The sequence below is a fragment of the Python bivittatus genome, unplaced genomic scaffold (genome assembly GCF_059951505.1).
Source record: "Python bivittatus isolate LINGU-HERP-01145 unplaced genomic scaffold, Pbiv_v1 ctg000690_np1212, whole genome shotgun sequence".
NCBI classification, from domain to species: Eukaryota; Metazoa; Chordata; class Lepidosauria; order Squamata; family Pythonidae; genus Python; species Python bivittatus.
The window spans coordinates 20,061,087-20,086,141 of NW_028277096.1; the positions used below are offsets into that span (position 1 = coordinate 20,061,087).

At 42.0% G+C, this 25,055-nt stretch overlaps 1 protein-coding gene across 7 annotated transcripts in view; it reads left to right on the top strand.

The window, feature by feature from the left end:
- Nucleotides 1-25,055, top strand: part of BCAS3 (BCAS3 microtubule associated cell migration factor) — a 514,094-nt gene that overhangs the window by 128,252 nt on the left and 360,787 nt on the right. For all 7 annotated transcript variants that reach the window (XM_088152585.1, XM_088152584.1, XM_088152590.1 and 4 more), the window contains exon 15: nucleotides 17,722-17,986. In XM_088152585.1, the coding sequence (XP_088008711.1) occupies nucleotides 17,722-17,986 (265 nt within the window). The remainder of the gene's footprint in view (nucleotides 1-17,721; nucleotides 17,987-25,055) is intronic.

Genomic DNA, 25,055 nt, shown 5'->3' on the forward strand with positions numbered 1-25,055 from the left:
AAACAATGTCTTGAAAATCCTTTGTTCTGAAAACTGCTTGCGTAAATTGCTCTTTGTCTTCTAAGGATTTTTGAGGGAGTGTGTTCAGTCTGTAGCCTGTAGTTCTCAGCCCTGGATTTTTCAAGTTCTACAGTCCATAATTCTCAGCCCTTCAGGACTGCTGTATTTTCATTTCCATTTCTACTCAAAAACTAATGTATTTACCCCTCCCTGTCTCCCTCTCTCTCTCTCTCTCTCTCTCTCATGCACACACACATGTGCACATGCACACACGCACACATTCACCATATAACATCAAGGACTGGAGAGGATCCAGTCCTTGTTTATTTCCAAAGCTAGCAGGTTACAGTGAGTCACTCGTCTCCTGCGCCCCACAGCAAAAAGTGGTTTTCAAAGTTACATAGATCTTCTGTAGAATGTTGATCAAAGCAAGTCAAGCGTGTGCACAATGCAGGGCAACCTGAGTGTAAAGGGAATTGCTTTACAACTGACATAACTATGAGGTAAGAAATAGAGTGTGAAGACACTACAGGCACATTCTTTGAAATGGAACAAAACAACCTTAATATGCAGTAGGTGTTAGTCAGCTAACTGTTATTCTAACACTGTGACCCTGCTGTGGCTATGGCAAGAGGAAAGAGACAAGAGAGTATCTGCCGCAGAGCCCTTGCGCCTGGCACTTCTTATCCAGGGCATACCTTTTTTTAGGAATACAGTGGGGCAAAAAAGTATTTAGTCAGCCACCAATTGTGCAAGTTCTCCCACTTAAAAAGATGAGAGAAGCCTGTAATTTTCATCATAGGTATGCCTCAACTATGAGAGACAAAATGGGGGAAAAAATCCAGAAAATCACATTGTCTGATTTTTAAAGAATTTATTTTCAAATCATGGTGGAAAATAAGTATTTGGTCAATATCAAAAGTTCATCTCAATACTTTATTATATATCCTTTGTTGGCAATGACAGAGGTCAAACGTTTTCTGTAAGTCTTCACAAGGTTTTCACACACTGTTGCTGCTATTTTGGCCCATTCCTCCATGCAGATCTCCTCTAGAGCAGTGATGTTTTGGGGCTGACGCTGGGCAACACGGACTTTCAACTCCCTCCAAAGGTTTTCCATGGGGTTGAGATCTGGAGACTGGCTAGGCCACTCCAGGACCTTGAAATGCTTCTTACGAAGCCACTCCTTCGTTGCCCGGGCGGTGTGCTTGGGATCATTGTCATGCTGAAAGACCCAGCCACGTTTCATCTTCAATGCCCTTGCTGATGGAAGGAGATATTCACTCAAAATCTCACGATACATGGCCCCATTCATTCTTTCCTTTACACGGATCAGTCGTCCTGGTCCCTTTGCAGAAAAACAGCCCCAAAGCATGATGTTTCCACCCCCATGCTTCACAGTAGGTATGGTGTTCTTTGGATGCAACTCAGCATTCTCTCTCCTCCAAACACGACGAGTTGAGTTTAGACCAAAACGTTCTACTTTGGTTTCATCTGACCATATGACATTCTCCCAATCCTCTTCTGGATCATCCAAATGCTCTCTAGCAAACTTCAGACGGGCCCAGACATGTACTGGCTTAAGCAGGGGGACACGTCTGGCACTGCAGGATTTGAGTCCCTGGCGGCATAGTGTGTTACTGATGGTAGCCTTTGTTACTTTGGTCCCAGCTCTCTGCAGGTCATTCACTAGGTCCCCCGTGTGGTTCTGGGATTTTTGCTCACCGTTCTTGTGATCATTTTGACCCCACGGGGTGAGATCTTGCATGGAGCCCCAGATCAAGGAAGATTATCAGTGGTCTTGTATGTCTTCCATTGTCTAATTATTGCTCCCACAGTTGATGTCTTCACACCAAGCTGCTTGCCTATTGCAGATTCAGTCTTCCCAGCCTGGTGCAGGTCTACAATTTTGTTTCTGGTGTCCTTCAACAGCTCTTTGGTCTTGGCCATAGTGGAGTTTGGAGTGTGAATGTTTGAGGTTGTGGACAGGGGTCTTTTATACTGACAACAAGGTCAAACAGGTGCCATTACTACAGGTAACGAGTGGAGGACAGAGGAGCCTCTTAAAGAAGTAGTTACAGGTCTGTGAGAGCCAGACATCTTGCTTGTTTGTAGGTGACCAAATACTTATTTTCCACCATGATTTGCAAATAAATTCTTTAAAAATCAGACAATGTGATTTTCTGGATTTTTTTTCTCATTTTGTCTCTCATAGTTGAGGCATACCTATGATGAAAATTACAGGCCTCTCTCATCTTTTTAAGTGGGAGAACTTGCACAATTGGTGGCTGACTAAATACTTTTTTGCCCCACTGTATGTGTTAAGGGCCCCATTTTGTGGCTATACTGATAATTATAGGATAATTTTTCTTGGCTACCATATATATTTATTTGTGTTGTACTGTACTTGTTTTAATTGTTTTTATGATTGTTCACCGCCCGGAGTCATTTGGTTGAGATGGGTGGCTGCAGAAATGAAAACAAACAAACAAATAAACAAAGCAAGCAAAACATCTACAGGCCTATTATACAGGCTAAATAAATGGAGAAGAGTCTATACTATTAAATTAAGGTATATCAAACTTAGTACAGTATACCATTCCTACAGATCACATGCTGTTTAAATCTTTCAGGTTCTTCTCCCCACATTTTGCATAGACTTAATTGGCTGCTTGCCTGTCCTCATCAACTTGGTGGAGTTTCCTTTAACATTTCAAACAGGCTGGAGGACCAGAATCAAAAAACCATTTGTAAACCAGGATTTGTGCTGACTTTAGTTGGGCTTGATGTCAAATACAGTCAGGTCCATTGTTTATCCTCTAGGGGCTGTCGATGATTCATGTGTAAATAGGCAGCCCAAAGGTGAAAGGCTGAAAATATTAAAGCAAAGAGGCGGGTCTTAATCAGGGTCTTGACTCCTAGGCAGGGCATACTGTGAAGTGGCAGAAGAGCTCTTTCTGCAAGTCCCTCATCGTCAAAGCTGCCTTAAACTGAGACATCATAGGCAAGCAAGACAGGTTCCAGCTGAGCAACTTCCTAAAAGAAAGAGCAGTTTGACAGTGGGCCCAGTGATGTGGAAAGGGGGACTCCCTTTCTCTGGTTGGTTCAAGCCGAGCATCAGGGAGCAATGCTTTAATTTGGATACCTGCGTGGCACAGGGGGTTGGACTTGATGGCCTCAATGACCCTTTCAATTCTAGGGTGTCACCCACAGTTGAATGGTTAATTATAGCCTCATGTGTTGAATGTGTTGAGTGAAGTGTCTGGATTTGGGATGCTTGTATGCAAAGTGCTTTGGACATAGGAGAAGTACTTTGGAGGCTTCTAATGTGCTGCACAACTGCTGTTTGTCTTCTTGTTGTTATTAGGAAGTGGAGCCACACCATGTCCTGGAGAGGTACACCATCTTTCTCTGTAAACAGATAAAAGTTTGGATCTCTGCCGGACCACACTTGTCTCTTTGATCTTTGAACATAAACACATGCACCAAAAGGCCTGTGGGCCATGTTATCTCAAGCCCTAGCAAATAGGCTCAGTGATAGCAAGATGGGCTGCTGTCCAGAAAAGCCTGTGTCGTCTTTTTTGCTGTTCAGCTTCTGCTTTTATTCTGACTCCCAGACTGTTGTCCCAAGCTACTTTGGGGACAATCTGGTCATGAAAAGCTGGCACTGCTTCTCAGGTTATATGAGTTTGCTTTCCCTAGCACAGCCCCATCAGAAATACGTTTCAGGTGATTCATGTCCTTAAAACAAAAGGTATTGTGTCCAGTTTTAGATCTGTGTAGAGCATTATGTGGGGAAAAGGAACTAGCAGTCAGATGGGGATGATTCCCAACTCTATCCTGTTTAGATTTATTGGAAGCTGCTTCATTCCAAGTCCCTCCAGGCCAGTATGGTCAGCACTGATGCTGAGGATTGAACTCTGGATCTTCTGTGTGCAAAGCAGGTGTTCTATCCATGGGTTACAGTCTGTCCCTTGAAAAAATTACTTTATGTCAGGACGAGATATAAACAAGGCCATCTTCTTGCATATTGGCTGGTTTGCTCCAGATATTATTTTTTATTTCTTTATTTATATATCAAATTTGTCACTGCCCATCTTGTTAAAAAACTACTCTGGGTGGTTTACAGAAAGGATAAATATTAATTAAAAATACAATAAAACAGTAGTCTTAAATAAATAATAAGTATATTCCAAGGATTAATAGTAACTAGAGAGTGTTAGGTTCGGGGAGCATCATCAGGGTGCCAGCCACCCCCAGGGTTTGTTAAAACTCTTCTTGCCCCATGCAAGCTGGCAGAGCCAGGTATTTAGTCCTTTCTGGAAAGGCGGGCGGGTAGGGCCCGCCGTACCTCTGGGGAGAGAATATTCCAAAGGGCGGGAGCAACGGCAGAGAAGGCTCTCCTCCTGGGCCCCGCCAGCTGACCTTCTCTTGCTGACGGGGGCCATAACATACCTTCTCTGCCTGACTGGGTGGGCCGGGTTGATGTGATGGGGGCGAGATGGTCCCTCAGGTAGCCTGGACCCGTGCTATATTAGCACGTTGTACGATCTACAACGAGATTAACTTACAGTTCAAATTGTTGGGCAGACCCAGAACACTGGGCTAACAATAAACGTGTTGTACAAACAGAGTCATTGCCTACAAGTAGTGGCAGCAGCTCACCAAGTCTTCCCGTTATTGTTACCTGTCCTGTGACAACCTGAGACCTTTTGCACAGAAGGCAAATGCTGCTGCTAAGCTATCCCTTCTCTTATTGGCACCTCCAAGGTTAAGTCAAAGTTGCAATCGTCTTCTCTTTTCTCATTGCTGGAGATACAGAAACATCCTTCTTTCTCTTGTCACCCTCCAGAGAGTGTAGCAGCCAGTTACAGGGGGAGTCTATGGGGATGGATTAAGCCCCTAAATCACTGGTTAATATTTTCATACTTTTTTTTTTTTTTTGAGATAGGGGAGGTGATGCAGTCCCTCCACACCATGGAGCATTTGCAATGCCAGCAGATCAATCTACCCCACCTTGATTTGGTGCTGCATCCCTTAGTCCATCTCTTCTTCCCCCTTGGTGTCGTCTTTCTTGTAATTGACATGGGAATAAAACTTTAAATAGTGGTTTCTAAATGTACTCAGTGTTGTGTTACCCAATCAGTCTGTGATTACCGAGTGTATGTTTTCACTGATGTTTAACGGAAAAGGTGATTCTAAAATAGGCAGAGCTGTTTGGGCCAAGGTGCTGCTTCTGTAACTTAGAAAAAGCTGCATTATCTAAAACAGCAGTTCCCAAACTCTTGATAGCTGATGCGCAGTTTTTTTTCTTTTTCTGAATTAAAAAGGAAGCACTTATACCTGAAAATATCATTTGCAACACCAGGCTAAAGTATTTTACATTGTTTCAGAGGGACTAGGCTGAGATCATCCATAAGTAGCATCACTTGCTGCATGAACTGGGTTGTGAGTTATGCCATTTAAAGCCAACTATTCTGGAGTGCACTCAAAAAGGAAGGGCACTAGTGTTATAGTTTACAGATCATTGCTCATAGACCCCCAGATTACCTGAAATAGGATTCTGTTGTCATGTCTAAGGGCAAACCTGCAAAACATCAGCCAGAGACCATCAACTCTGGTTCTGGGTATTTTGCTCATTTATAAACTCAGAAACCCTGGACACCCATTGACTTGAATATTTAACTCTCGGGGGAGATGCCAAGTGTGTTTTATGTGTGTTGACACATGTGAAAAAGGGTAGGGCTTCAATTGCCTGGTCACAAATGCCATCTTGAGTTTTTCAGCCTCCCTGTGGACATTCCTGAAGCCAGTGCTTGGAATGCAGTACCATCCTAGGTCTTTCTTGTAAGCCTGGTATTTCCAACACTTTCTATCTTTATTCAATCAAATGGGTATGTGTATGTTAAAATTTGTGCATCCAAAAAATCAGTTACAATGGTATTACAGGTGCTTTCATGTATTGTAGGTGTCTTCCACTGTGTAAAATCTAAGGGGGACATTTAGATTCTGAGGTGTACATGGATTTGTAAAGTCTTTCTTGGTAGATGGACTCTCGATCACTGTGTTATCAGAAGCTGACGTTGCTAGAGCAGTTAACAAATCAGGCAGAGGGATGGAATTCCACACCCTGCGTTTTTCTCACTACTCTGCTTCTCGGGTTTGTTTCTGAACACAGGACTTCTCTTTCCATTTCGGTGCTGGCAAGTTGTGCCACCTTTGATGCAACACCCCCCCACAAAACACAGTAAAATCAGAAAGAGGCCAGATTAAAAAGAAAGGAAAGAAAGGAAAGAAGAAAGGTAGAAAGAAAGGAAAAGTGCACTTTCCTAGCTCTGGGAATAAAACCTGCAAGCTTAGAATTGTGCTCTTTTATGAAAATTGATTCTGGAGGCTTCACATAAACCAATTAACTCCATGCTGGCTAGTTATGTTGTCTCTGCATGACTGCTTAAATGAGATGCTATACAGCTGTGCCAAAAGGGGTGAAGAGAAAGAGATTTTCTTGAACATTTTCCTGAACATTGAAATATGCAACCGGTGATTTAAATGCAGAACTACAAAAGGGGACCAAAGTGTTTGACTAAATTTTTTTAGGTGATATAGAAGGCTTAAAGGGTTCATGTTTTAAAAAGATAGGATATGAAAATATAGAATATAATTACATAGGATGAAGGGTACTAATTATAACAATAAAACTTTCTGGCTACTTGATATATTATTTTTATCATGAGATACACATCCTATAATAATTTAAAAAGCACCAAGAACCTAAGAAAAATCTAAAAGAAACCCCAAAGCAGCACAATACAAAAAAGCGCACACAAACTCCCAAACCCACACACACTCTCATACATAAATACATGTGGGAGCTAAAGTATACGGTACCTTATTGGCACTAGGCAAAGTTCTCTGGGAAAAGTACAGTGGTACCTCTAGTTACGAACGCCCCTCCTTACGAATTTTTCAAGATACGACCAGCTCCGGCCCCAAAAATTTACCTCTACTTGCGAACTCCGCCTCTACTTACGAACCGGATCCGCGGCCATTTTCCCTGCTGCCACGCGGTCACGGCTTCCTGTGGGCGAGATTGCGGTAGCAAGGAGACGTTCGGTGAGGCTTGTGGTGTGTTTTCTGGCGTTTGGAAGGTTTTTGTGGCGTTTGGAAGGTTTTTGAGGTTTAAAAATAAAATGCATATGTTTCAGAACTGTTTAGCCGTATTTACATTGAATCTTATGGGGGAAATTTACCTCGGGGTGCGACCAAATTCGGAGGGCGGATTAGCCGTATTTGCATTGAACCTTATGGGGAAATTTGCCTCGTGGTGCGACCAGATTCGGAGGGCGGAACGGATTAACCGTATTTACATTGAACCTTATGGGAAACTTCACCTCGACTTGAGACCAACTCGAGTTGCAACCAGAGTCACGGAACGGATTAAGTTCGTAACTAGAGGTACCACTGTATTCTATATTCAGGGAGTCAGTACTGAGAGGACTCCCTGCCTAACGGCCAACCTCCAAACTTTTGAAAAGAGGGGGACATGGAGTACAACTCTTGACCTTACTGCACAGGGAGGCACATAAGTAATGAGCTTTTCCATCAGGTTCTGAGGTCCCAATTTATGAAGAGCAGTTATGAAGCCAGTGTGAATGGCAGAGGCCTGGTGAACCCGGTCATTCTGGAAATTCTAGAGCAGTGTTTCTCACCTTTGGCAACTTTTAGATGTGTGGACTTCAACTCCCAGAATTCCCCAGCCAGCAAGGTTGGCTGGGGAATTCTGGGAGTTGACGTCCACACATCTAAAAGTTGCCAAGGTTGAGAAACACTGTTCTAGAAGAAGGAACCAGAGGGTGGTTTGCTGTTCATATTTGGCTTCCACCAGGTGAAATAGACATTAGAAGTGTTCACTATTTAACAATCCTTTTGGGCTCATTTCACCCATGTGACCAGCCTAAGACACATTTGCTCCTGTGTTTGGCCTCAGTGACATTGGCATGCAATTTTATTTAATTGGCTTGGTAGCATTGTGACATCAGTATGAGCAATATGATTAAAATCATCAGAGGAAGAAACCCTAAGAGGACCCAAAGTGGTTCCAAAGTAGCAGTACATAGGGAAAATGATGAAAAGAAATTCCTTTAGAGCTTGGGAGGCATTCGCACAATTTAGTTTAGTATCTCAGAAAACATTACAGGGTTTCAGGAAATGTTCCTGTTTTGCAAAAATATTATTCTTCTATTTGGAAATCAGAGGGGATGAATGATCAGCAGAGTTCAGTAGTCATTACTGTGTAGTCATTACTGGAGCAGGAAGCTGTGAGGAGCCAGTATCCCAGTGACTAAGTAAGTGTTATTTGGCCCAAGCCCTGGGAAGGATCTCATGCTGAAATGAGCACTGGAGCTTTCAAGACCCTGTCACCAACCAGTGTTCAGACAAGTGGGACTCTCTGTACTTGAGTCCTGCAGCTCAGGCTGTTAAACCAATACCGAAAAGGGTTTGACAGTGGCAAAACCAAGCCATAATCTGATCTTGGGAGGAAATTTATAGCCAACAGCACCACATTCTGCAGTTCTTAACACACACCTTTTGGGGCTGAGAAAAAATACTGATTTGGCTCTGGAAAATTTCCTTTGCTTCAACTGCTACCAGATGCGGAATAGTGGCCAAACATCAAGGAACCCTTCCAAAAGAAACACCAAATTGGTCTCACCAGGGATGCTGTTTGGAATCTGAAGGTTCCTTGTTGTTCATGTAAGCAAGAGTTCCTCTGAAGCTAAATGCAGGTTGTAACTCCTCTGTTCAAATTATGGTACTCTGCTGTGCTAGAAGAATTGCTTTCTTGGAGACAAAAATGTTGAGAGGAACAGCCACAGGCACCAAACTTATTTGCATTCCTTTTTATCCTGACAGTGAGTTGACATACATATTCCATCTCTACTTATATTTTTCCCTTTATGAGTTGTTAGACCCCATCAGAAATAATTCAGATAATTGATATGTCTAACCCCATAGTGGCAAGTCTTGGCGCATAAAACAGTCTTTCCCAGTGAAAGAAGATGCTTTTTGAAACTGGGAATGTTGGAATATGAGATCTGAATGGAAAGCTTATTATCTGCAACTGATCTGCAGGCCCAAGGGTTGATAAAAAAAAATTACAGCTAATGAGTGACTAGTACTTGGTCATTCAAGTGGTGAATAGAATCCAGGCTTCCCTGAACTTGGATCCAAGGTATTCACCATAACTCCAGATTAAAATGAGCCCTTTTATTGATGATTAAGCCAGTTATGCATCATCAAAAAGATGACGGATTTATAATTTGCATGTGTCAATTTCAGAATGAAATTGTGTTCATTTAATGATACATAAAATGGAAATACAATGTATCTCACTCTAGTGGAGAAGAGCAGACCTGGTTATCTGAGGACTGCCTTCCAAAGTTTCTGCCTGCCCAGTGTGATTGGGTACAGTCAGGGTGCTCTGGGTCCCAGCAATTTAACACTGGAATCCAAGAAGTGGGCCTTCTCTGTCATAGCATCTACCCTCTGGAACAATATTTCCCCCCAGGGATTCATATGGCCTCCACTCTGGCCTTGTTTAAACAAGCCCTTAAATTCTAGCTGTTCCCCCAAGGCCTTGGGCTTGGGTGGGTGGCAGGCCCCTTGTTGGATGGTTGGTCTGTTAGAGTTTATGATATTTTTCAATAAACATTTTTTGTATTGTTTGTATTGCATTGTTTTAAATTGTCTTGTATGCTGCCCAGAGTCATAATGGAATCAAGCAGCCTGTGCCTTTAATAATAAATAAATAACCAGAACACTTGTGATGAGGCTCCGCTAAATTTTGAGGACCAGCTTTCAAGGTCCATATTATCCTTCCTTCTGGTTCTTTATCTTTAAACTGAGCAGGTCTTCAAAAGGAAGAGGCTTTAGAGGAATGTCTTCTATGAAGTTGGACATATGGCTACCCGAGCTAATCTCTTTAAAAATAATTAAGGAATGGTCAGATTCCTGCTCCATCACAACTGAGACGATTATCTGATGAGAAGGCACAGCTGCTTCATCGCATCGTTCCATATTTCTTCAGCAGATAGCGGTTGCTACATAGAGTTGTTCCAGGATCTGCTTGACTCAACATCAAACTGAGTTCACCTGACAAGACAAAGGCAAAGGTTCTGGCTGCTGCCAGAACAAACAATTAATTAGCATATTTTATCAAGTATATTTGCAGCTGCTTAAAAGTCAAAGTTGTCGGTGACAGAGATAATAGCTGAAGCTTCTCTCAGCTCCCACCACCTCATCCCCTGGACTTCTGAGAAATTGCAGGACAGGCAATCAGTTATTCCCTAAAGACTATTCATGCTGATTGATGGAATCCATGAAGAGGCAAGCATTTGTCTGACCTCTGTGTGTACAGTACATATGTGTACATTTTCTAAACTGCCTCTTCTTTTCCCACATTTAGCTATTCTAGCCTGAAGCATGGCTTGAGAGTGCTAGCACTTCTGCTTTGTGTAAGTTAATTCAGCCCCATCCAATCTAATTTGCTTAGGAAGTTTGGCTGCTCCTAGGAATTTCACCCAGTGATGTATTTAAAAGCCTCTTTTACCTCCATTCCAATCTCCCCCACAAAGTATCAGTGTAAATATATGGGAAATAAAAAGCCCTATTGCATCTTTACTCTCCAAACATAGCTTCACAATTAACAACAAATGCAGAGAGATGTTATAAATAAATACACTGCTTGGTACATTAGCCCGCAGGATGGCCATAAATTGGATGAGTTTAGCATAAACTTGAAAAAGCCACTAATGGGATCCTGCATTGATTGTTCATGACATGAGCAGCAAAGAACTCTGGCATGATGTGTTCCCTCAGTGTGGTAGGTAACAGCAGGCCCACATTACTTGTGTTGAAAAGAAAAAAGCTATGCAACTTCTTGCCATGACACCCAAGAAAAAAACTGATGATGGAAATGCATGGGATCTCTGAATTATCCTGTCCTTGGCTCACTTCATCCGGTGTGTGTTGTTGAGTAGTTGAGGAATGGTTCATTTAAGACATTAACACTTATCAATTCCTCCCAAGAGTTCACTTACTCTGGAGATGAATAGGAAGGAGACCATGATTGTTGGCTTTATTCCAACCTACACATTTATAGTGCATGGTTGGAAAAAGGCCTCTGCGTGCACAGTTGTTATATACACATAAAAGCCCCTTTCATGCTGTATGCTGTACACATGGAGTTTGGACCAGTGGATGCCTCTGTTTTCCTCCTGCACATGTTCACCATGTGTTCACTGAATGCATCATAGCAGGAACTGAGGACAAAAGCTACAGAGAAGAACCTTCCAGTGGTCTAGATGGTCCAGCCAACAGCCTGGCCTTTGATCTAGGGAACATAAGACAGTGGGTTGGAAAATGTTGAAAGCAATGAATCTAGGGAGTATAAGGTGGTTGGCCCTCAAATTAGGAACTCCATGGAAGTATCTTGGAGTTGGAGGGACAGGCTGGTTTGATCCATGTTGCTCTGCAGGACTATCACTGCAGATAGCTACAAAGAATTCTGCAAGTTTTTTAGCTCCAGAGAATCAGATGACCAGAGGAACCTACAAGTTCCCATCCTTTAATATTTAGACCTTACTGACCTTCCTTTCCACCTTGACCAATTGTGGTTCAGTGCAGGTCAGTTGGCCATAGACAGTTTGGAAGCCTTTCCTAGGAATGGGTGAGCATCCCTCCATTTGCCTTGCAATTTCAGTTTCCTCTGAGGAAGATGCAAGTAGGATTCATCACATTCTTTAATGTCTTGAAGCTTGAGCTACTGTCTTCCTTTCCTTCTGTCCCAAGAGAAGTTGTGGGCAAATGGTTGAGGCAGGCAGGTATGAGGATATGGATCAATGGTTCTTAAAGTGTTTGGCCCAATGGCCCTTTTCCTGGTCTCAATATCATCATTCCCACAAACAAAAGCCAGACTCTGTTGTTTTACTCAAGTGTCTCAGCAGTTCCAGACTAGATCCTTGACTCACAAACAAGCAATTATAAATGGCTCCATTATCCCCAGGATATGCTCTAATTACTCCTTGGGGGTAATTACCCCCAGTTTAAGAACCACTATATAGATGGACACAGCCCTATTCCTTTCACTTGGAACAAACTCTGGAAGGGGCAGTATTTCTGCTAATGCTGTTTGTGAGCAATGAAGGATGGGTGGTCTTTACCAGCACCTTTCCTTGAGATTCCCGTGGAATCCCTTGCCTTGCTTGTCTCAGTGTGAGAACATCTATCCGTGTTCACATGCACAGAACTTTCCTGATTTGTTTATACTGTGGTTTGAGTAAGAGGGAAGCTGGACACGGATGCTCATACCAAGTGTTCTATTCCAGTCTACTCCATTCGGAGCCATCTCCACCAGGCTATTTTCTTTCTCCCCTCCTGGGCCTCTAAATTTACTTTGAGCCTGTAATAGAATCCTTTGTAGAGGAGTCTGGGAGATTAAGCCCTAACAAAATGGCTGGATCTTCTCCAAAATTCTGGAGTCATTGGAGGTGTTAAGATTGCCAGTTTGGGGGACAGGTTCTTTACTGATACCGATACAATTTGTTGGGCTATGCTGTGAAGTAAAAAGGGGCCGCTTATTGGGTGGATTGATGGCAAGATATGGGGGCTATCGCTGTCCAGTTGGGTGAATGATTTATTATATTTTCAGAGAAGTATGTTTTCTTGAATCACAAGGGTTTTAAATACCTTATTTATTTTAGAGGCTTTAGTTATGCTTTTGTCTTAAATATTTTGAAGTACATTTCTGGAATTCTTCATCAAGGTTTGATTTTCGGCCTCTTCCAAGTACAGCACCCAAAGAATTGGGAAAACCAAGCTTGCTGAAAACTCTGCTAAATTTGATCTTAAGCCCTCTCCTATTTAATAATGTAATGAAAGCTAATCTGGCTTCCCATATGCTTGCATTTGTTGCATTGAAAACCCATTCACCTAGGATGGGTTAATTTAAAAATATTTTAATTCAGTTGTTGCTTCTTCAGAGTTTTCTTTGAGTTTAGTCACTTAGGTCTGAACTATTTGAAGTGGTTTGGTCTGTCCTTAAAGGAGGGGGGAATATGCTTTCCTTCTTGAAAAAGAGCAAAATCCTCCCTTGGCTTTAGCTTTGAGATACGTAAGTAATCATTATATAAGCAGGGGACTCTTGGCTTTGATAAGAAAACTATTGCAGGAAAGAACAAGCTAGTTCAGTCTTTTAAGAAGCCCTTTCTGTCCAATCAGACCATTGGTGATGTTTGTCCATTACCGTCACCCTTGATGGCTTCTCAACCATTTTCCGTGTCATTCCCAAACTGTGCAGTGCAGCATGCCAGAATACTTATAAGCCAACAAACAAACATAAGTCATATTCCTAAAGAAACTTAAATTAGGAGAGTCAGGACATTTGAACACAGGGAGGCTTCTTTGCGTAGGATTATGTTGTAAGTCAGGGATGGGGAAGCTGTGGTCCTAAGGATAGTACCAGACTGCATCTGATATAATTCCTGCCAATCTCCTTTGCTAAATAGGATGGGAATTAGAGTTGAAGATCATCTAAGTCACAACTTCCCTTTCCTTTCTGTAAATATTACTCTTCATTTCATTTATAAACTTTCTAATCTACATAGGTAAAATGTCCCAAAGAAGGGTCACAACAAATGAAAACTATTTGATAATAAAAATTCTAGAAATAAAAAAACCCAGATCTTAACAAGCATAAAACAGCTTAAAACAGAGAACATAATTAATTGATATGGCGATCCAAGATTAGTGACCATGCTCAATCTTAATTATTTTGGGGGGACTCTGTACTGATGACACATCAGACAACTGGAGAAATTTCACATGTGCGCTCTCCACTCCATCCTTGGCATTTGTTGACAAGGCTGTGTCTCCAGCCTGGAGGTCCTGGATCACACGAAGTCCACCATCAAGTCCCTGATTATCAAAGCCCAGATGCAGTGGGTGGGACACATCATCAGAATGGATGACCTTCATATGCCTCGAAGACCTTGAGGTCATCCACGCAAGCACTACAGAGACACTGTGAAGAAAATCCTATGCTACAGTGACATCCAGCCAAGGGAACTAGAAGCTGCAGCTACTGACAGAACTCGCTGACGAGCCCTGTGCCTTGAAGCCTCCACTGGTTTTGAAGACAGGCACTGCCAGACACTGATAGAAAACTGTGAGCAGTATCACAGAATAACACCCATAGTTACTACAACAGTGGACTTCCAGTTTCCCCATTGTGCTGGACTCTGCATTTCCAGACTGGGACTGCAGAACCCCTTCCATGCCCACAGATGAACCGCACAACAGTGTGTCTTCCTCGAACCTGAAGGACCACCTATATATTTCAGCAGATTTTGGGGTCCTTTTCTGCATGCTGATACTTCTCTATTGGGGAGTGTATTTTCCTCTATTTCTGTTGGCATTCATCACCTGCATTTGCTATCAAAAAAAAGAAAGAACGTTTGATTTGTTAATAGTATCTCTCCGCCTTCTGAAAGATAGCCTTCAAGCCAATCTAACTAAACCTCAGTCTTGGGTCTTCCTTACCACAAAGCCCATGTTTCGTTGTCAAGTACAATATGTTTCTCATTTAAATGTTATACGTTTAAAGTATGCTTGGAGAGTTTTAGGAGAAATGTATGATATATATATATATATATATATATATATATATATATATATATTTTAATGTTTCATAATTTCTTTGGTGGTGTGGCATGCCTTCAGAGCCTGTAGAATTGACTCGCTATTTTGGCTTGGCAAAATAATCTTGGGCTCACTTATCATAAAGAGAAGCATCCCTGTTTGCCTCTGTCAGGGATTGGATGCCCTTTTCTCCTAAATAACCCACTGTGGAAAAGCCATAACTGCTGGTGACCATGTTAACAGTGCCCTCATTGGCTCTTTCTCTCGGCAGAAGGCTCCTTGATATGTTAGGACCCTTATTTTAACATGCCCTCTAAAAATATCATGAGTATTTTACGAAAACACTTTTTTTTTCTGGAAAGTTGTTTTGGCAATGCAATATTTTTTCCTCATATGGGAACATATTGAGTATTATTGACCTGCAGGATTGCCAAATGCACGGCAAGATGATTTTCTTTTATTTTTGGTTCTGTCTTCTCCTTCCTGTACCCTTTTGATCTGAAGGTCTGTATTTTGCTTTTGTTTTATTGTGAACCTGCAAATTTGAGATCATACTCCCCATGACAGGAGACCATTTAGATCACACTTAGTACCAATCTATATTTGGGGCTTGAGTTATCTGTCAGTTCTTCCAAACTTGGTCAGGACCTGTATGTTGCCCAGTGTGAATGAAGTTGATGTTGCCAGTGGGGCCACAGCCCAGCTGGCGTGGTTGCTTCCTCATTCCCTCCCCAGTAAAAAAAATGAATATGGCACTAATTTGCACAAAATGGGCATACATATACACATGCATGCACGCACACACACATTTTATATCTCACCATGGTTGGAAAGACTATGGCCAGTGATGGTGTACCTGCTTTGCCAACTAAATGTTCCAGGTTCAATCCCTGGTATCACCCTGGGCTTGCAGGATAATGATGCATTTCATTGTATGAGTCAGATAGAAATTGAATCTAGCAGAAAGTGTGGCTTCACTGAGGGAGCAGAAGACTTCATCATCCCCTTGCTATTTTCTGAGTACCACATTTTCCAAATCAAGTTATAGCTCCCCAGATTTGGACGTCTAGTAAGGATCAGCCTTCATTTTCAAACTGTTGGCTCTGAATTATCAGCAATTTTTATGCAATTTCATTCAGAAAAAAGTTCAAAGTTCTTTCTCCTTAAGCTCCCCTTCCCTTCCCTTTAAATTCAGACCACATCCAAAACTTTGGCAGAGATCTGTTGTTTTTGCTGGTGATTATTTACCTCTCATTTTTCATGTTTCCTCAGGATGAAAAATGAGCAAGCAGCTAATATGTAGCTTGCCTGCTGTAAAAACCAGTACCCGGAGCCAAATTCAATTAAAAAATTACACCAGGCTCCTGTGGTTTTTTGTGGCAATTTTTGTTCCTGCACAACAATTTGCTGTATTGAGCTAGGTCCTTGATTTAGCTGGAAAACATTTTAAGCAATTCTAAAGGTATTGAGTTGCTTGATTCAGTATTAAAATTCCCAGCAAAATTCCTGGCTTTGCATTAATAGGAAGATAAAACTTTTGACCCCAAAGTTTAAACCCTGACTTTTGACCCACTTCTGCCCCTAATTAATAAATTATTCCTTCTTCCTCACCCCCCACCTATATTTGCTACACAGGACGAAGGACAAGGTAGCAATGGAGGCGAATATGTGTAGCTCAGGGTTGAACTGTGGAGTCCTTGGGGTTCTCTGAGCTTGGTTCTTTTCTTGCAAACATTTCATTACCCGGCTAGGTAACATCTTCAGTGCTAAAATGGGATGAGGTTTGCTCTCTGTTTATCTGCTGTGGCCTGCTTTGCCAGTGCTGGTGGGGGTGGGGGTTCTGTTTTGCTCTTCTGGTAGTTCATTGAAGGACAAGGTCTCATACAGGGCATTGATGCTGTACCCCTGCAAATCCATTCTGACTTTTGAGGTTTCAGCAGGCATTGCCTCCACATGTTCAAGCATAACTTTCGTGAGAACTAATCCATCCTTTTTATATATGTGTATGGGTCAGTTACTCAATGAATCTAGCAGAAAGTGTGGCCTAATTGAGGGAGGCATAAGACTTCACCATCTTCTTGTTTTATTTTTGAAAATGAATATTCTGCCTTATTTTCTCTCTGAAAATGAAACACTAAGCCAGATTCCACTTTCTTCCAGTTTCCTAAAGTGCTTTTTTATTCTGTACTCTTATTGTAAGAAATACTGTTTATGGCATGAAGAATGGGTTCTCCATATCTTGGAGTAGTTTTTTGGATAGTGGCTACATATGAGCAAAATGTGGTGGCCCAACATTCCATTCATCTCAGAAAAGGATGCTGAACTACTTTTTGCAGGTAATGTGGTCCACATGCAAGCTCTTGATGCAGTAGACTTCCAGAATCTGGTCTACGGAGACATGTAACTTTAGCTATCAAGATAGGTTGCCTATCCTTGTGGGGCTCAGGCTGGTTGAATGAGGGGGGTAGGAATCTTAACTGGGAGAATCAGCTTGTGAATTGGAAGAGATCCTGGCTGTATCTGGTGAAGCCTCATAGACAGACATTGGGTGGAGCTGGGGGTTCACTAACAAAAGTTCTTGCACGGGAGAGATGCCCCGGATTTCTGGCTCCTGCTGTTCAAGAGCTTGGATGCAAGATCAAATCAAAGATCCAACTAGCTCAGTAGTGGCCAACCAGGTGACCTTTGGGATGGCCTGAGCAAGGCCAGAAGGGCAGTTGCCCCCAAGATACATCCTGAGCAGGAAATGGAGGAAGTGCTTTAAAGGAAGGCACTTGTTGAACAATCTGTTCTTTACCTGGTTTCTGAGGGCCTGGAATAGGGGGCTGAGGGTAGGTAAGCAGTAAAGGGAGTGATGTGAAAATATGGTAACCTGCACAAACCTTTTGTGACAAGCGGGCTAGCAAGGGAGTGGATGTCCAGCCATGAGTTTGCTTTCATTTGCCTTTGTGTTTATATCTAGTGTAGCTCTTTAACAATGCCACTTGATTTCTACCCCCACTCCCACCCCCATTCTCTCTCCAGGTGCAAGATATTGCATTCAGCCATGACTGCAGATGGGTGGCAGTTAGCACCCTTCGAGGCACCTCCCACGTCTTCCCCATCAATCCCTATGGAGGGCACCCCTGTGTACGTACTCACATGTCACCCCGTGTCGTAAACCGCATGAGTCGCTTCCAGAAGAGTGCGGGCCTAGAGGAGATTGAGCAGGAGCTGACCACGAAACAAGGAGGACGCTGCAGCCCCGTGCCAGGGCTTTCAAGCAGCCCATCTGGCTCACCTCTCCATGGTAAGCATCAGTTTTAAACCAGATGTAGAAGATTTTGTTTGTTTGTTTAAATTTATTACAGCCACCCATTCCCATGGATTCTGGGCGGCTTACCAATGCAAATACAAAACAATAAAAGTAGTTTAAAAACATACAACCCCAAAGGCAGCCCAGACTAAAACAATCAAACCAAACCAGGGGCTGCACAAACTCATCAACCAGGCCAGAGACCAAAGCCACGACTTAAGTGCTTTTCAGGACCCCAGGAGAGAGGACGCTGTTTGTCTCTCTGGGGAGATGCTGTTATTTACAGGAGGAGTGATTAATCACTTTTGGATTACAGTGGGGAAAGTCTGTTGGGGTTTGCAGGCAACGGGGGCAGGCCAGAGCCCAAAGTGGATTATGGTTTACTACATGTCAGGTTGTAGACCTCCTCCTGTGTCATTCCATCCTATTTGTTACACCTTCCCTGGCAAACAAATTTGGAGAACAAGAGTAAATCCTTAATTAGGCACTTACTGAGGGCTGCGTGGACAAAATTTATGACACTGAGGGCTGCATGCACAAAATTTAGTCCCTGACTGCAGTACTGGGTAACATTGAAGTGCCCGACAACATGAGTTATAGGTGATGTTGAGAGTCAGATGTCTGAAACAGGTGAACAGCCCCAGGTTCCTTGGCCCAACTCTGCAACAACAGTAGGGTAGACAGAAGTTAGTTTAGGAAATGTAGATGTCCTTAATAAATGCCATTAAACATTAATTTATCTATCAGTAAAATAGATATTGAGAGTCTGATCTCAGATTTTATTTTATCAGCCACTTTGTTAGCATGTTTAAGGTGGTTACCTCACAGTCATATTGCTTGCCAGTCAAAGATAGGTAAGAAGCAACTTCCTGAAAACAAAGATGGCTGGTTTTGCAAGGAAATGTGAAAGTCGATTTAAAGAAAAGATTAACTCAAAGGAATAGTTGGATCTGTTTATCAATCTTATCATTATTCCTGGACTGCTTTCAAAAGAGTGTGATTGAACAATGGAACTATTTCTGGATAGCTTTGGTTGAATGCAGCCACTTGCTGGAGGGTTATCACTTCACTTCAAGCACCTTATGCCAAGGCTATACAGGTAGTCCCCAGTTTAAGAAGGAGTTCTGTTCCCAAGCTCTGTCCTTAAGTCGAATTTGTATGTAAGCTGGAACAGTATTACTGTATAATACTGTGTAAGTAGTATTGTGTAATGATTGTGTATTTAACTTGAATCATTGTGTATTTAACTTGAATTTTTCTATAGTAGGCTCTGTTCTTAACTAAGAATCGTCTGTAACCCGGACGTTCTTAACCTGGGGACTACCTTTATATAAATTGTGCAAAGCTACAGGATTTCCAATTTATATACTTTATTCTGCCTTTGCTATTTGTGGAGAAGGTCAACAATAGATAGAGGGCATCCTCTCCTATACATGTAATTGATATATATTCTGTCATTTAACTTTACACTCTTTTTTCCCCTTCCTCTCCTTTTCAAATATTAATTGCTAGCATAGGGATCTACTGTTTGTCCTAATGTGCCATGTATATTGTTAATAAGTTGTGCATCCATCCTTGCCCTACTTGACCTCTTGGCAGCTTTTGATACTATCAACCATGGTATCCTTCTGGATCGGCTCAGGGGACTGGGGGTGGGCAGCGTGGTGTTGGGCTGGTTTGCCTCCTTTCTCTGGGGTCGATTCCAGTCGGTGATGATTGGGGAGGAGAGATCCCGCCCTCAGCCCCTACTATGTGGGGTGCCACAGGGTTTGGTGCTCTCTCCTCTCCTATTTGGTATCTACATGAGGCCGCTGGGTGAGCTCATCCGTTGCCGTGGGGTGAGGTTATATACTGAGTTACATATTTCTACCCCTGGTGAATTAAGCAATGCTGTGAAGGTCTTATCCTGGTGCCTGGAGGCTGTGAGGTCTGGATGGGGAACAACAGGCTTCAGCTGAACCCTGGCAGGACTGAGTGGCTTTGGGTTTTGGGACTTGCCAGTTCTGGGACTATACCATCTTTGGTGCTGGGTGGGATGGCACTGCCCCAGACAGACCTAGTGCATAATCTGGGGGTCCTCCTAGACTTGCAACTCCTGCTCAAAAAGCAGGTAGCAGTCGTGGCTAGGAGGGCCTTTACACAGCTTTGTGTTGTGTGCCAATTGCGCCCCTTCCTGGATTGGGAGGCTCTGCACATAGTCTGCTCGCAGTCACTCATGCCCTAGTCACCTCCAGATTGACTATTGTAATGCGCTCTATGTGGGGCTGCCCTTGAAGTGTATCTGGAAGCTTCAACTGGTGCAGAATGCAGCAACACGGGCAGTTATGGGTGCACTGAGAAGAGCACATATTACACCTCTGCTTCGTGAGCTGCATTGGCAACCAGTTTGCTTCTGGGTCCAATTCATGGTGCTGGTTTAGAGCCCTTCATGACTTTAGGGGGTTTGTATATTTTAAAATTTTTGATAATATTTTTATTTTAATCATTACTTTTTAACTTTTTATGATGACTGTTTTTTTATCTATTTGCTGTTTTATTTATTGTTGTATGCTGCCCAGAGTTGCTTTGTGTGAGATGGGCGGTTATAGAAGTGTGACAAATAAATAAATAATATAGTAAGAACAACAAAAGTAATAGTAATAATAACAATAGATCCTGGGTGGTTAAACAAGGTGCTTAGTTTGTAAAACTTTTTTTTTAATTCTGGCATAAATTTTGTGGACTAGAGTCCACTTCAGCAGATGTATGAAGTGTTATTTTAATTTGGGAATAGAGAGAGAAAAAGAGAAAAGGAAGAGTACTGTAATAAGTATGAAGAAGAAATAGGCCTAGGTTTCCAAAATGTGAGCACAAACCATTGTGAACACAACGCAAACAGAGAACCAAGCACAATTTATGCTTCAGTAAAATCTAGGAACGGACTTTCATAAGAAGTCCCTCCAGTCAATTCTGACGCTGAGAACAAATTCTTAGACTGAATTTACTTCATTCAGCTGACTTCATTCTACACGTCTAATCACTCTGCTGAGCCATTGTTTTGTACTGATATCCAGTTTGTGGACCTGATAAAATGTTCTCCTTCAAGTCAAACTTGATTCCAAGTAACTTCATAGACCTATCCATATAGTTTTGTGTCAACAGAGCTGAAACAGTTTGCCGTTTTCTTCTAGTATGTTTGCCTTCCTGGTTTAGTTAAGAGTTTGGGTATTACCTAGTGGTCTCTCACCCAAGTATTAACCAAGCCTGAAACTGTTTAGCTTTCCAAAATTGGTGAAGTCACCTGGGATGCTGCTGTTTAAATGGGCTGGACCTCAAGATTTACTGAGAGAAAATAGACCTTCCAAACCAGCTTGTTCCTTAGATGAGCCTTCTTGGTGGCCAAATGTCTTGGTATGCAAAACTTATATTAAGTATCAGCATTGAATGTTTCATTGCTAGATATATTAAAGGAGTCATTTTCAATTGATCCCTTTTCAAGGTAATCAGCAAACTTTATATTCTCTGGCTTATCCTGAAAAGTCCTATAGTTTCCTCCTTGGATTGCAATGCCGCAATCAAGTGTGACATACTTGAAACAGGCACAGGATTGCTGCAAACCATTATTTTAACACATCCAATAATTTTTTACTACTGACATCATAGAGCGGACAGGAAGGAATGATCAGTGTCTGCAGCTTTCATCCACTGGGTGTCTGCTTTTTGTCAAGGGGAACTACAGTAAGTTGTTGCCTTTATTGGTTTTCCAAACACATTTGAAGCTTTTTCTTTGTAAACAGATGTAATCATTTGATACTCAAGAATTGTCTGAGAGGTTTCATTTGGATTTGATTAACGTGACCCAAAATTTCAGGGGTGGAATGATTGCTATTGCAAAACTGGTAGAAGCTATGAAAGAAGATAGTTCATAGATTATATCATTGGAAGGGGCCTTTAAGACATTGAGTCCCCACCCCCACCCCCAGTCATTGCAGGAATCCAAATTAAAACATTCCCAACAGATGGCTGTCCTCCAGCCTCTACTTGAAGATGTCCAGTGAAGGGGAGACCACCACCTCACAAGGGGATTGGCTCCATTGTTGAACTGCTGTAGTTTTTAGGAAGGTTTTTTTTCTGACATTCAGTCCTGTATCTCAATAATGGAGAACAGGTTTTGAATTTTTTTGTGTGTGACACCTTTTTAAGTATCTGAGGAGTGCTATTCTATCTCCCTATCCCCCTTTAGTCTTGTGTTCAGTAGGCTAAACTTTCCCTGGTTGTTTAATCTTTCTTCAGAAATCTTAGATTTCATCCCCTGATCATCTTCATTACCCTCATCTGCACTTTTCCCAGTTTGTCTGAATCATGCTTCATACATATTCCCATGTGTTATGAAGCACCTCTTTCAAAGGATTTGCAGCAGCCCCAGATATGTCCCCTCCTACACATTTAGGATGCATTTAGTTTCTGTTTCCTAAAGGAAGAACTCTATCGTCTCTATTAAGTTTCATTCTCTTCAGCCGCTTCTTTAGCCTACAGAGATCAGTCTGAACTTTATTTCTGTCTTCTAGGATATTGTCTATTTCACCCATTTGGGTTATCACCAAATTTTATAAACATTCCCCTCACCTTTTCATCTAAAAATGTTTTCAGGTATAGGATCCAGGATTGAATATTGTGGCATCCCACTCACTACTTCAGTTTGGCAAAGAGCCATAGATGAGCCCTCTCTGGATAAGATTTTTGAGTCAGCTGTGTACTTGCTTAATTGTATGCCATACAATTCATATTAATCAGGATGCCATTGAATACTTTGTCAAATGCTTTACTGAATTCAAGATACTTCTATATCGTTCCCACAATCTAGTAAGGGAGATTTATCAGGTTATTAAATGAGATAAGGTTAGCCTGACAAAATTGGTTCCTGATAAATCCATGCTGAATTCTGATTATTACTGCATTGTTTTCACAGATTGATAATTTTATGATCTGCCCTACAATCTTCCCAAATATTATTGTGGAATGAGTGGTTGATAGTTCCCAAGGTCCTCCTTTCCCTCCTCTTTGAAATTAGAGATAACATTTGCCCTCTTTGAATCATCTACAATTTCATATTGCAGATGAAGGATTTCTTAAAGATAATATATAAGGGTTTGTTGGACTATCAACAAGTTCAATCAGTACCGTTGGATGCAGTTTATCTGGCCCTGGAGATTTATTTAAAGTAAATAGATATTCATGTTTTTATCATTCTGAGTTTCAATCCATCCCTTCATCCTGCACTTCAGATTTGCCTGTTGAAACACATACTCTCTTTTGGAAGAAGACTGAAGCAAAATAGGAGTTGAATAGTTGGAGTGATACATGAGACTGTCTTGAATTCTTCTGGGCTTGTGGAGATCAGAGATATGGAGAAGGCCCCTTGTGGCTTGATCCTGTCAGCTACAAGCTCAATTCATGCCCAGGCTGGCTTATTTAAGCAGCCAATAGGTTTGTGTGTGGCTGAATTCTGGAGATGGCCAGGGAGCAGTGCAAGCCATCTTGAAGGAGTCATTGATATGAATTCTCTTGAAGAAGCCATCTCTTGATCCAATCAAGTTAAACAATATTGTCCACTATTGACCAATATCCATCCTTAACTTTTTAGGGAAGATTTTGGAGAAGGTTGTGAGATTTCAGCTACAGACTATCCTAGAGCCATCAGATTTTCTTGACTCCTTGCACTCAGGATTCAGACCTAGGCATAGGGGCCTTTTTCTGGCTCTAGCTAGAGTGCCACTTAAGGCCTTTTTGGATCAGGATGCCCTGGTAATAGTGACTCAGGCCCTCATCACCTTGTCTATAGGCTACTGTAATGTGCTTTACTTGGGGCTGTCTCTGAAGACTACTCGAAAGTTTCAAGTGGTCTAAAATGCAGTGGCCCATTAGCTAACTTGGAGTAGCACTTCACCTATGCTGTGTTTGCTGCACTGATTACCAGTTTGCCTCTGGGTTCAATTTAAAATGCTGGTTACCACCTTTAAAGTTCTGCAGGGCTTGGCACCTGTAGGATCATTTTTCCTACACAGATTTGTCCTACCCTGTGCAATCTTTGACAGTCTATGCTGACAGTCCCTATTCCATAGAAGTTGATGGGGATGGGTGCTCAGTGCTGAACCTTCTCAGTGGCAGCTCCCACTCTTTAGAATACCACACCTCCTGAGTTAAGGAACATCCCCACCTCTCACCCTTTAAGAAAACCTTGAAAGCTATTTTTCCGCAGGGCGTGTGGGTGCTGATGGTATAAGAGCTGCCTTGGGTTAGATTAAGTTTTTTATCGGTTTGTTGTTTCCTATTGTAAATTACCATCAGTCCTTTGTAAAAGTGGGTAGTTATAAATGATTGTATCAATGTATAAATAAAGTGAGAGATCTTGCTTTTTTAGAAAGTAATCATACTCAGGAATGTTGGTTATGGGGCAATACAGGAGAAGGTCAGATTCCTTCAGAATTCTGAGAGTACTTTGCCTGTAAGTTTCCCTACATTCCTACTTTTAGTGGTCTCCCAAATTCTACAGCTTGGTTGCAGAAGGTGAATAAAAGGAAGTTGTAGGATATTGTGGAGAATTTTCATTGCTATCTCAGCCTGGTAAATGGGTAGCAGGGGAGAAGGATCAGTCCACCAGATGGCTCTTTAATGATGCTCCTCAGTCCTGCTGCTGTCCCTGTTTTTAGGCCAGGCATTTGTCTTGAATACTCACAACTGACAGATATTAAGCTCAAAAGTGGTACTTGATAAAAGGACTTCAGATTTTTAGAGCACAGTTCTGATAGAGCATCATGCACTAGAAATTATTGACATCAAGGAGTAGGTACCTTTAAAATATAGAATAGCTCCTATAGCTAGCAAATGATTTTCCCCTTCTGCCATGCACAGTGAGTGTTTGGTAAGAGACCTACCGAAGGCCAGCTTAAAAAATCTTGGGGATCTGTGTTGCAGGGTATTGCCTGAGTAATTTGGCTTGAGCCTTAGGGCTTGAGTTTCTGTCCAGATCAGGGAAAACCCATCAGAGGGGAAAAACTACTTAGCTTAGATGGTTCAAAGGAGG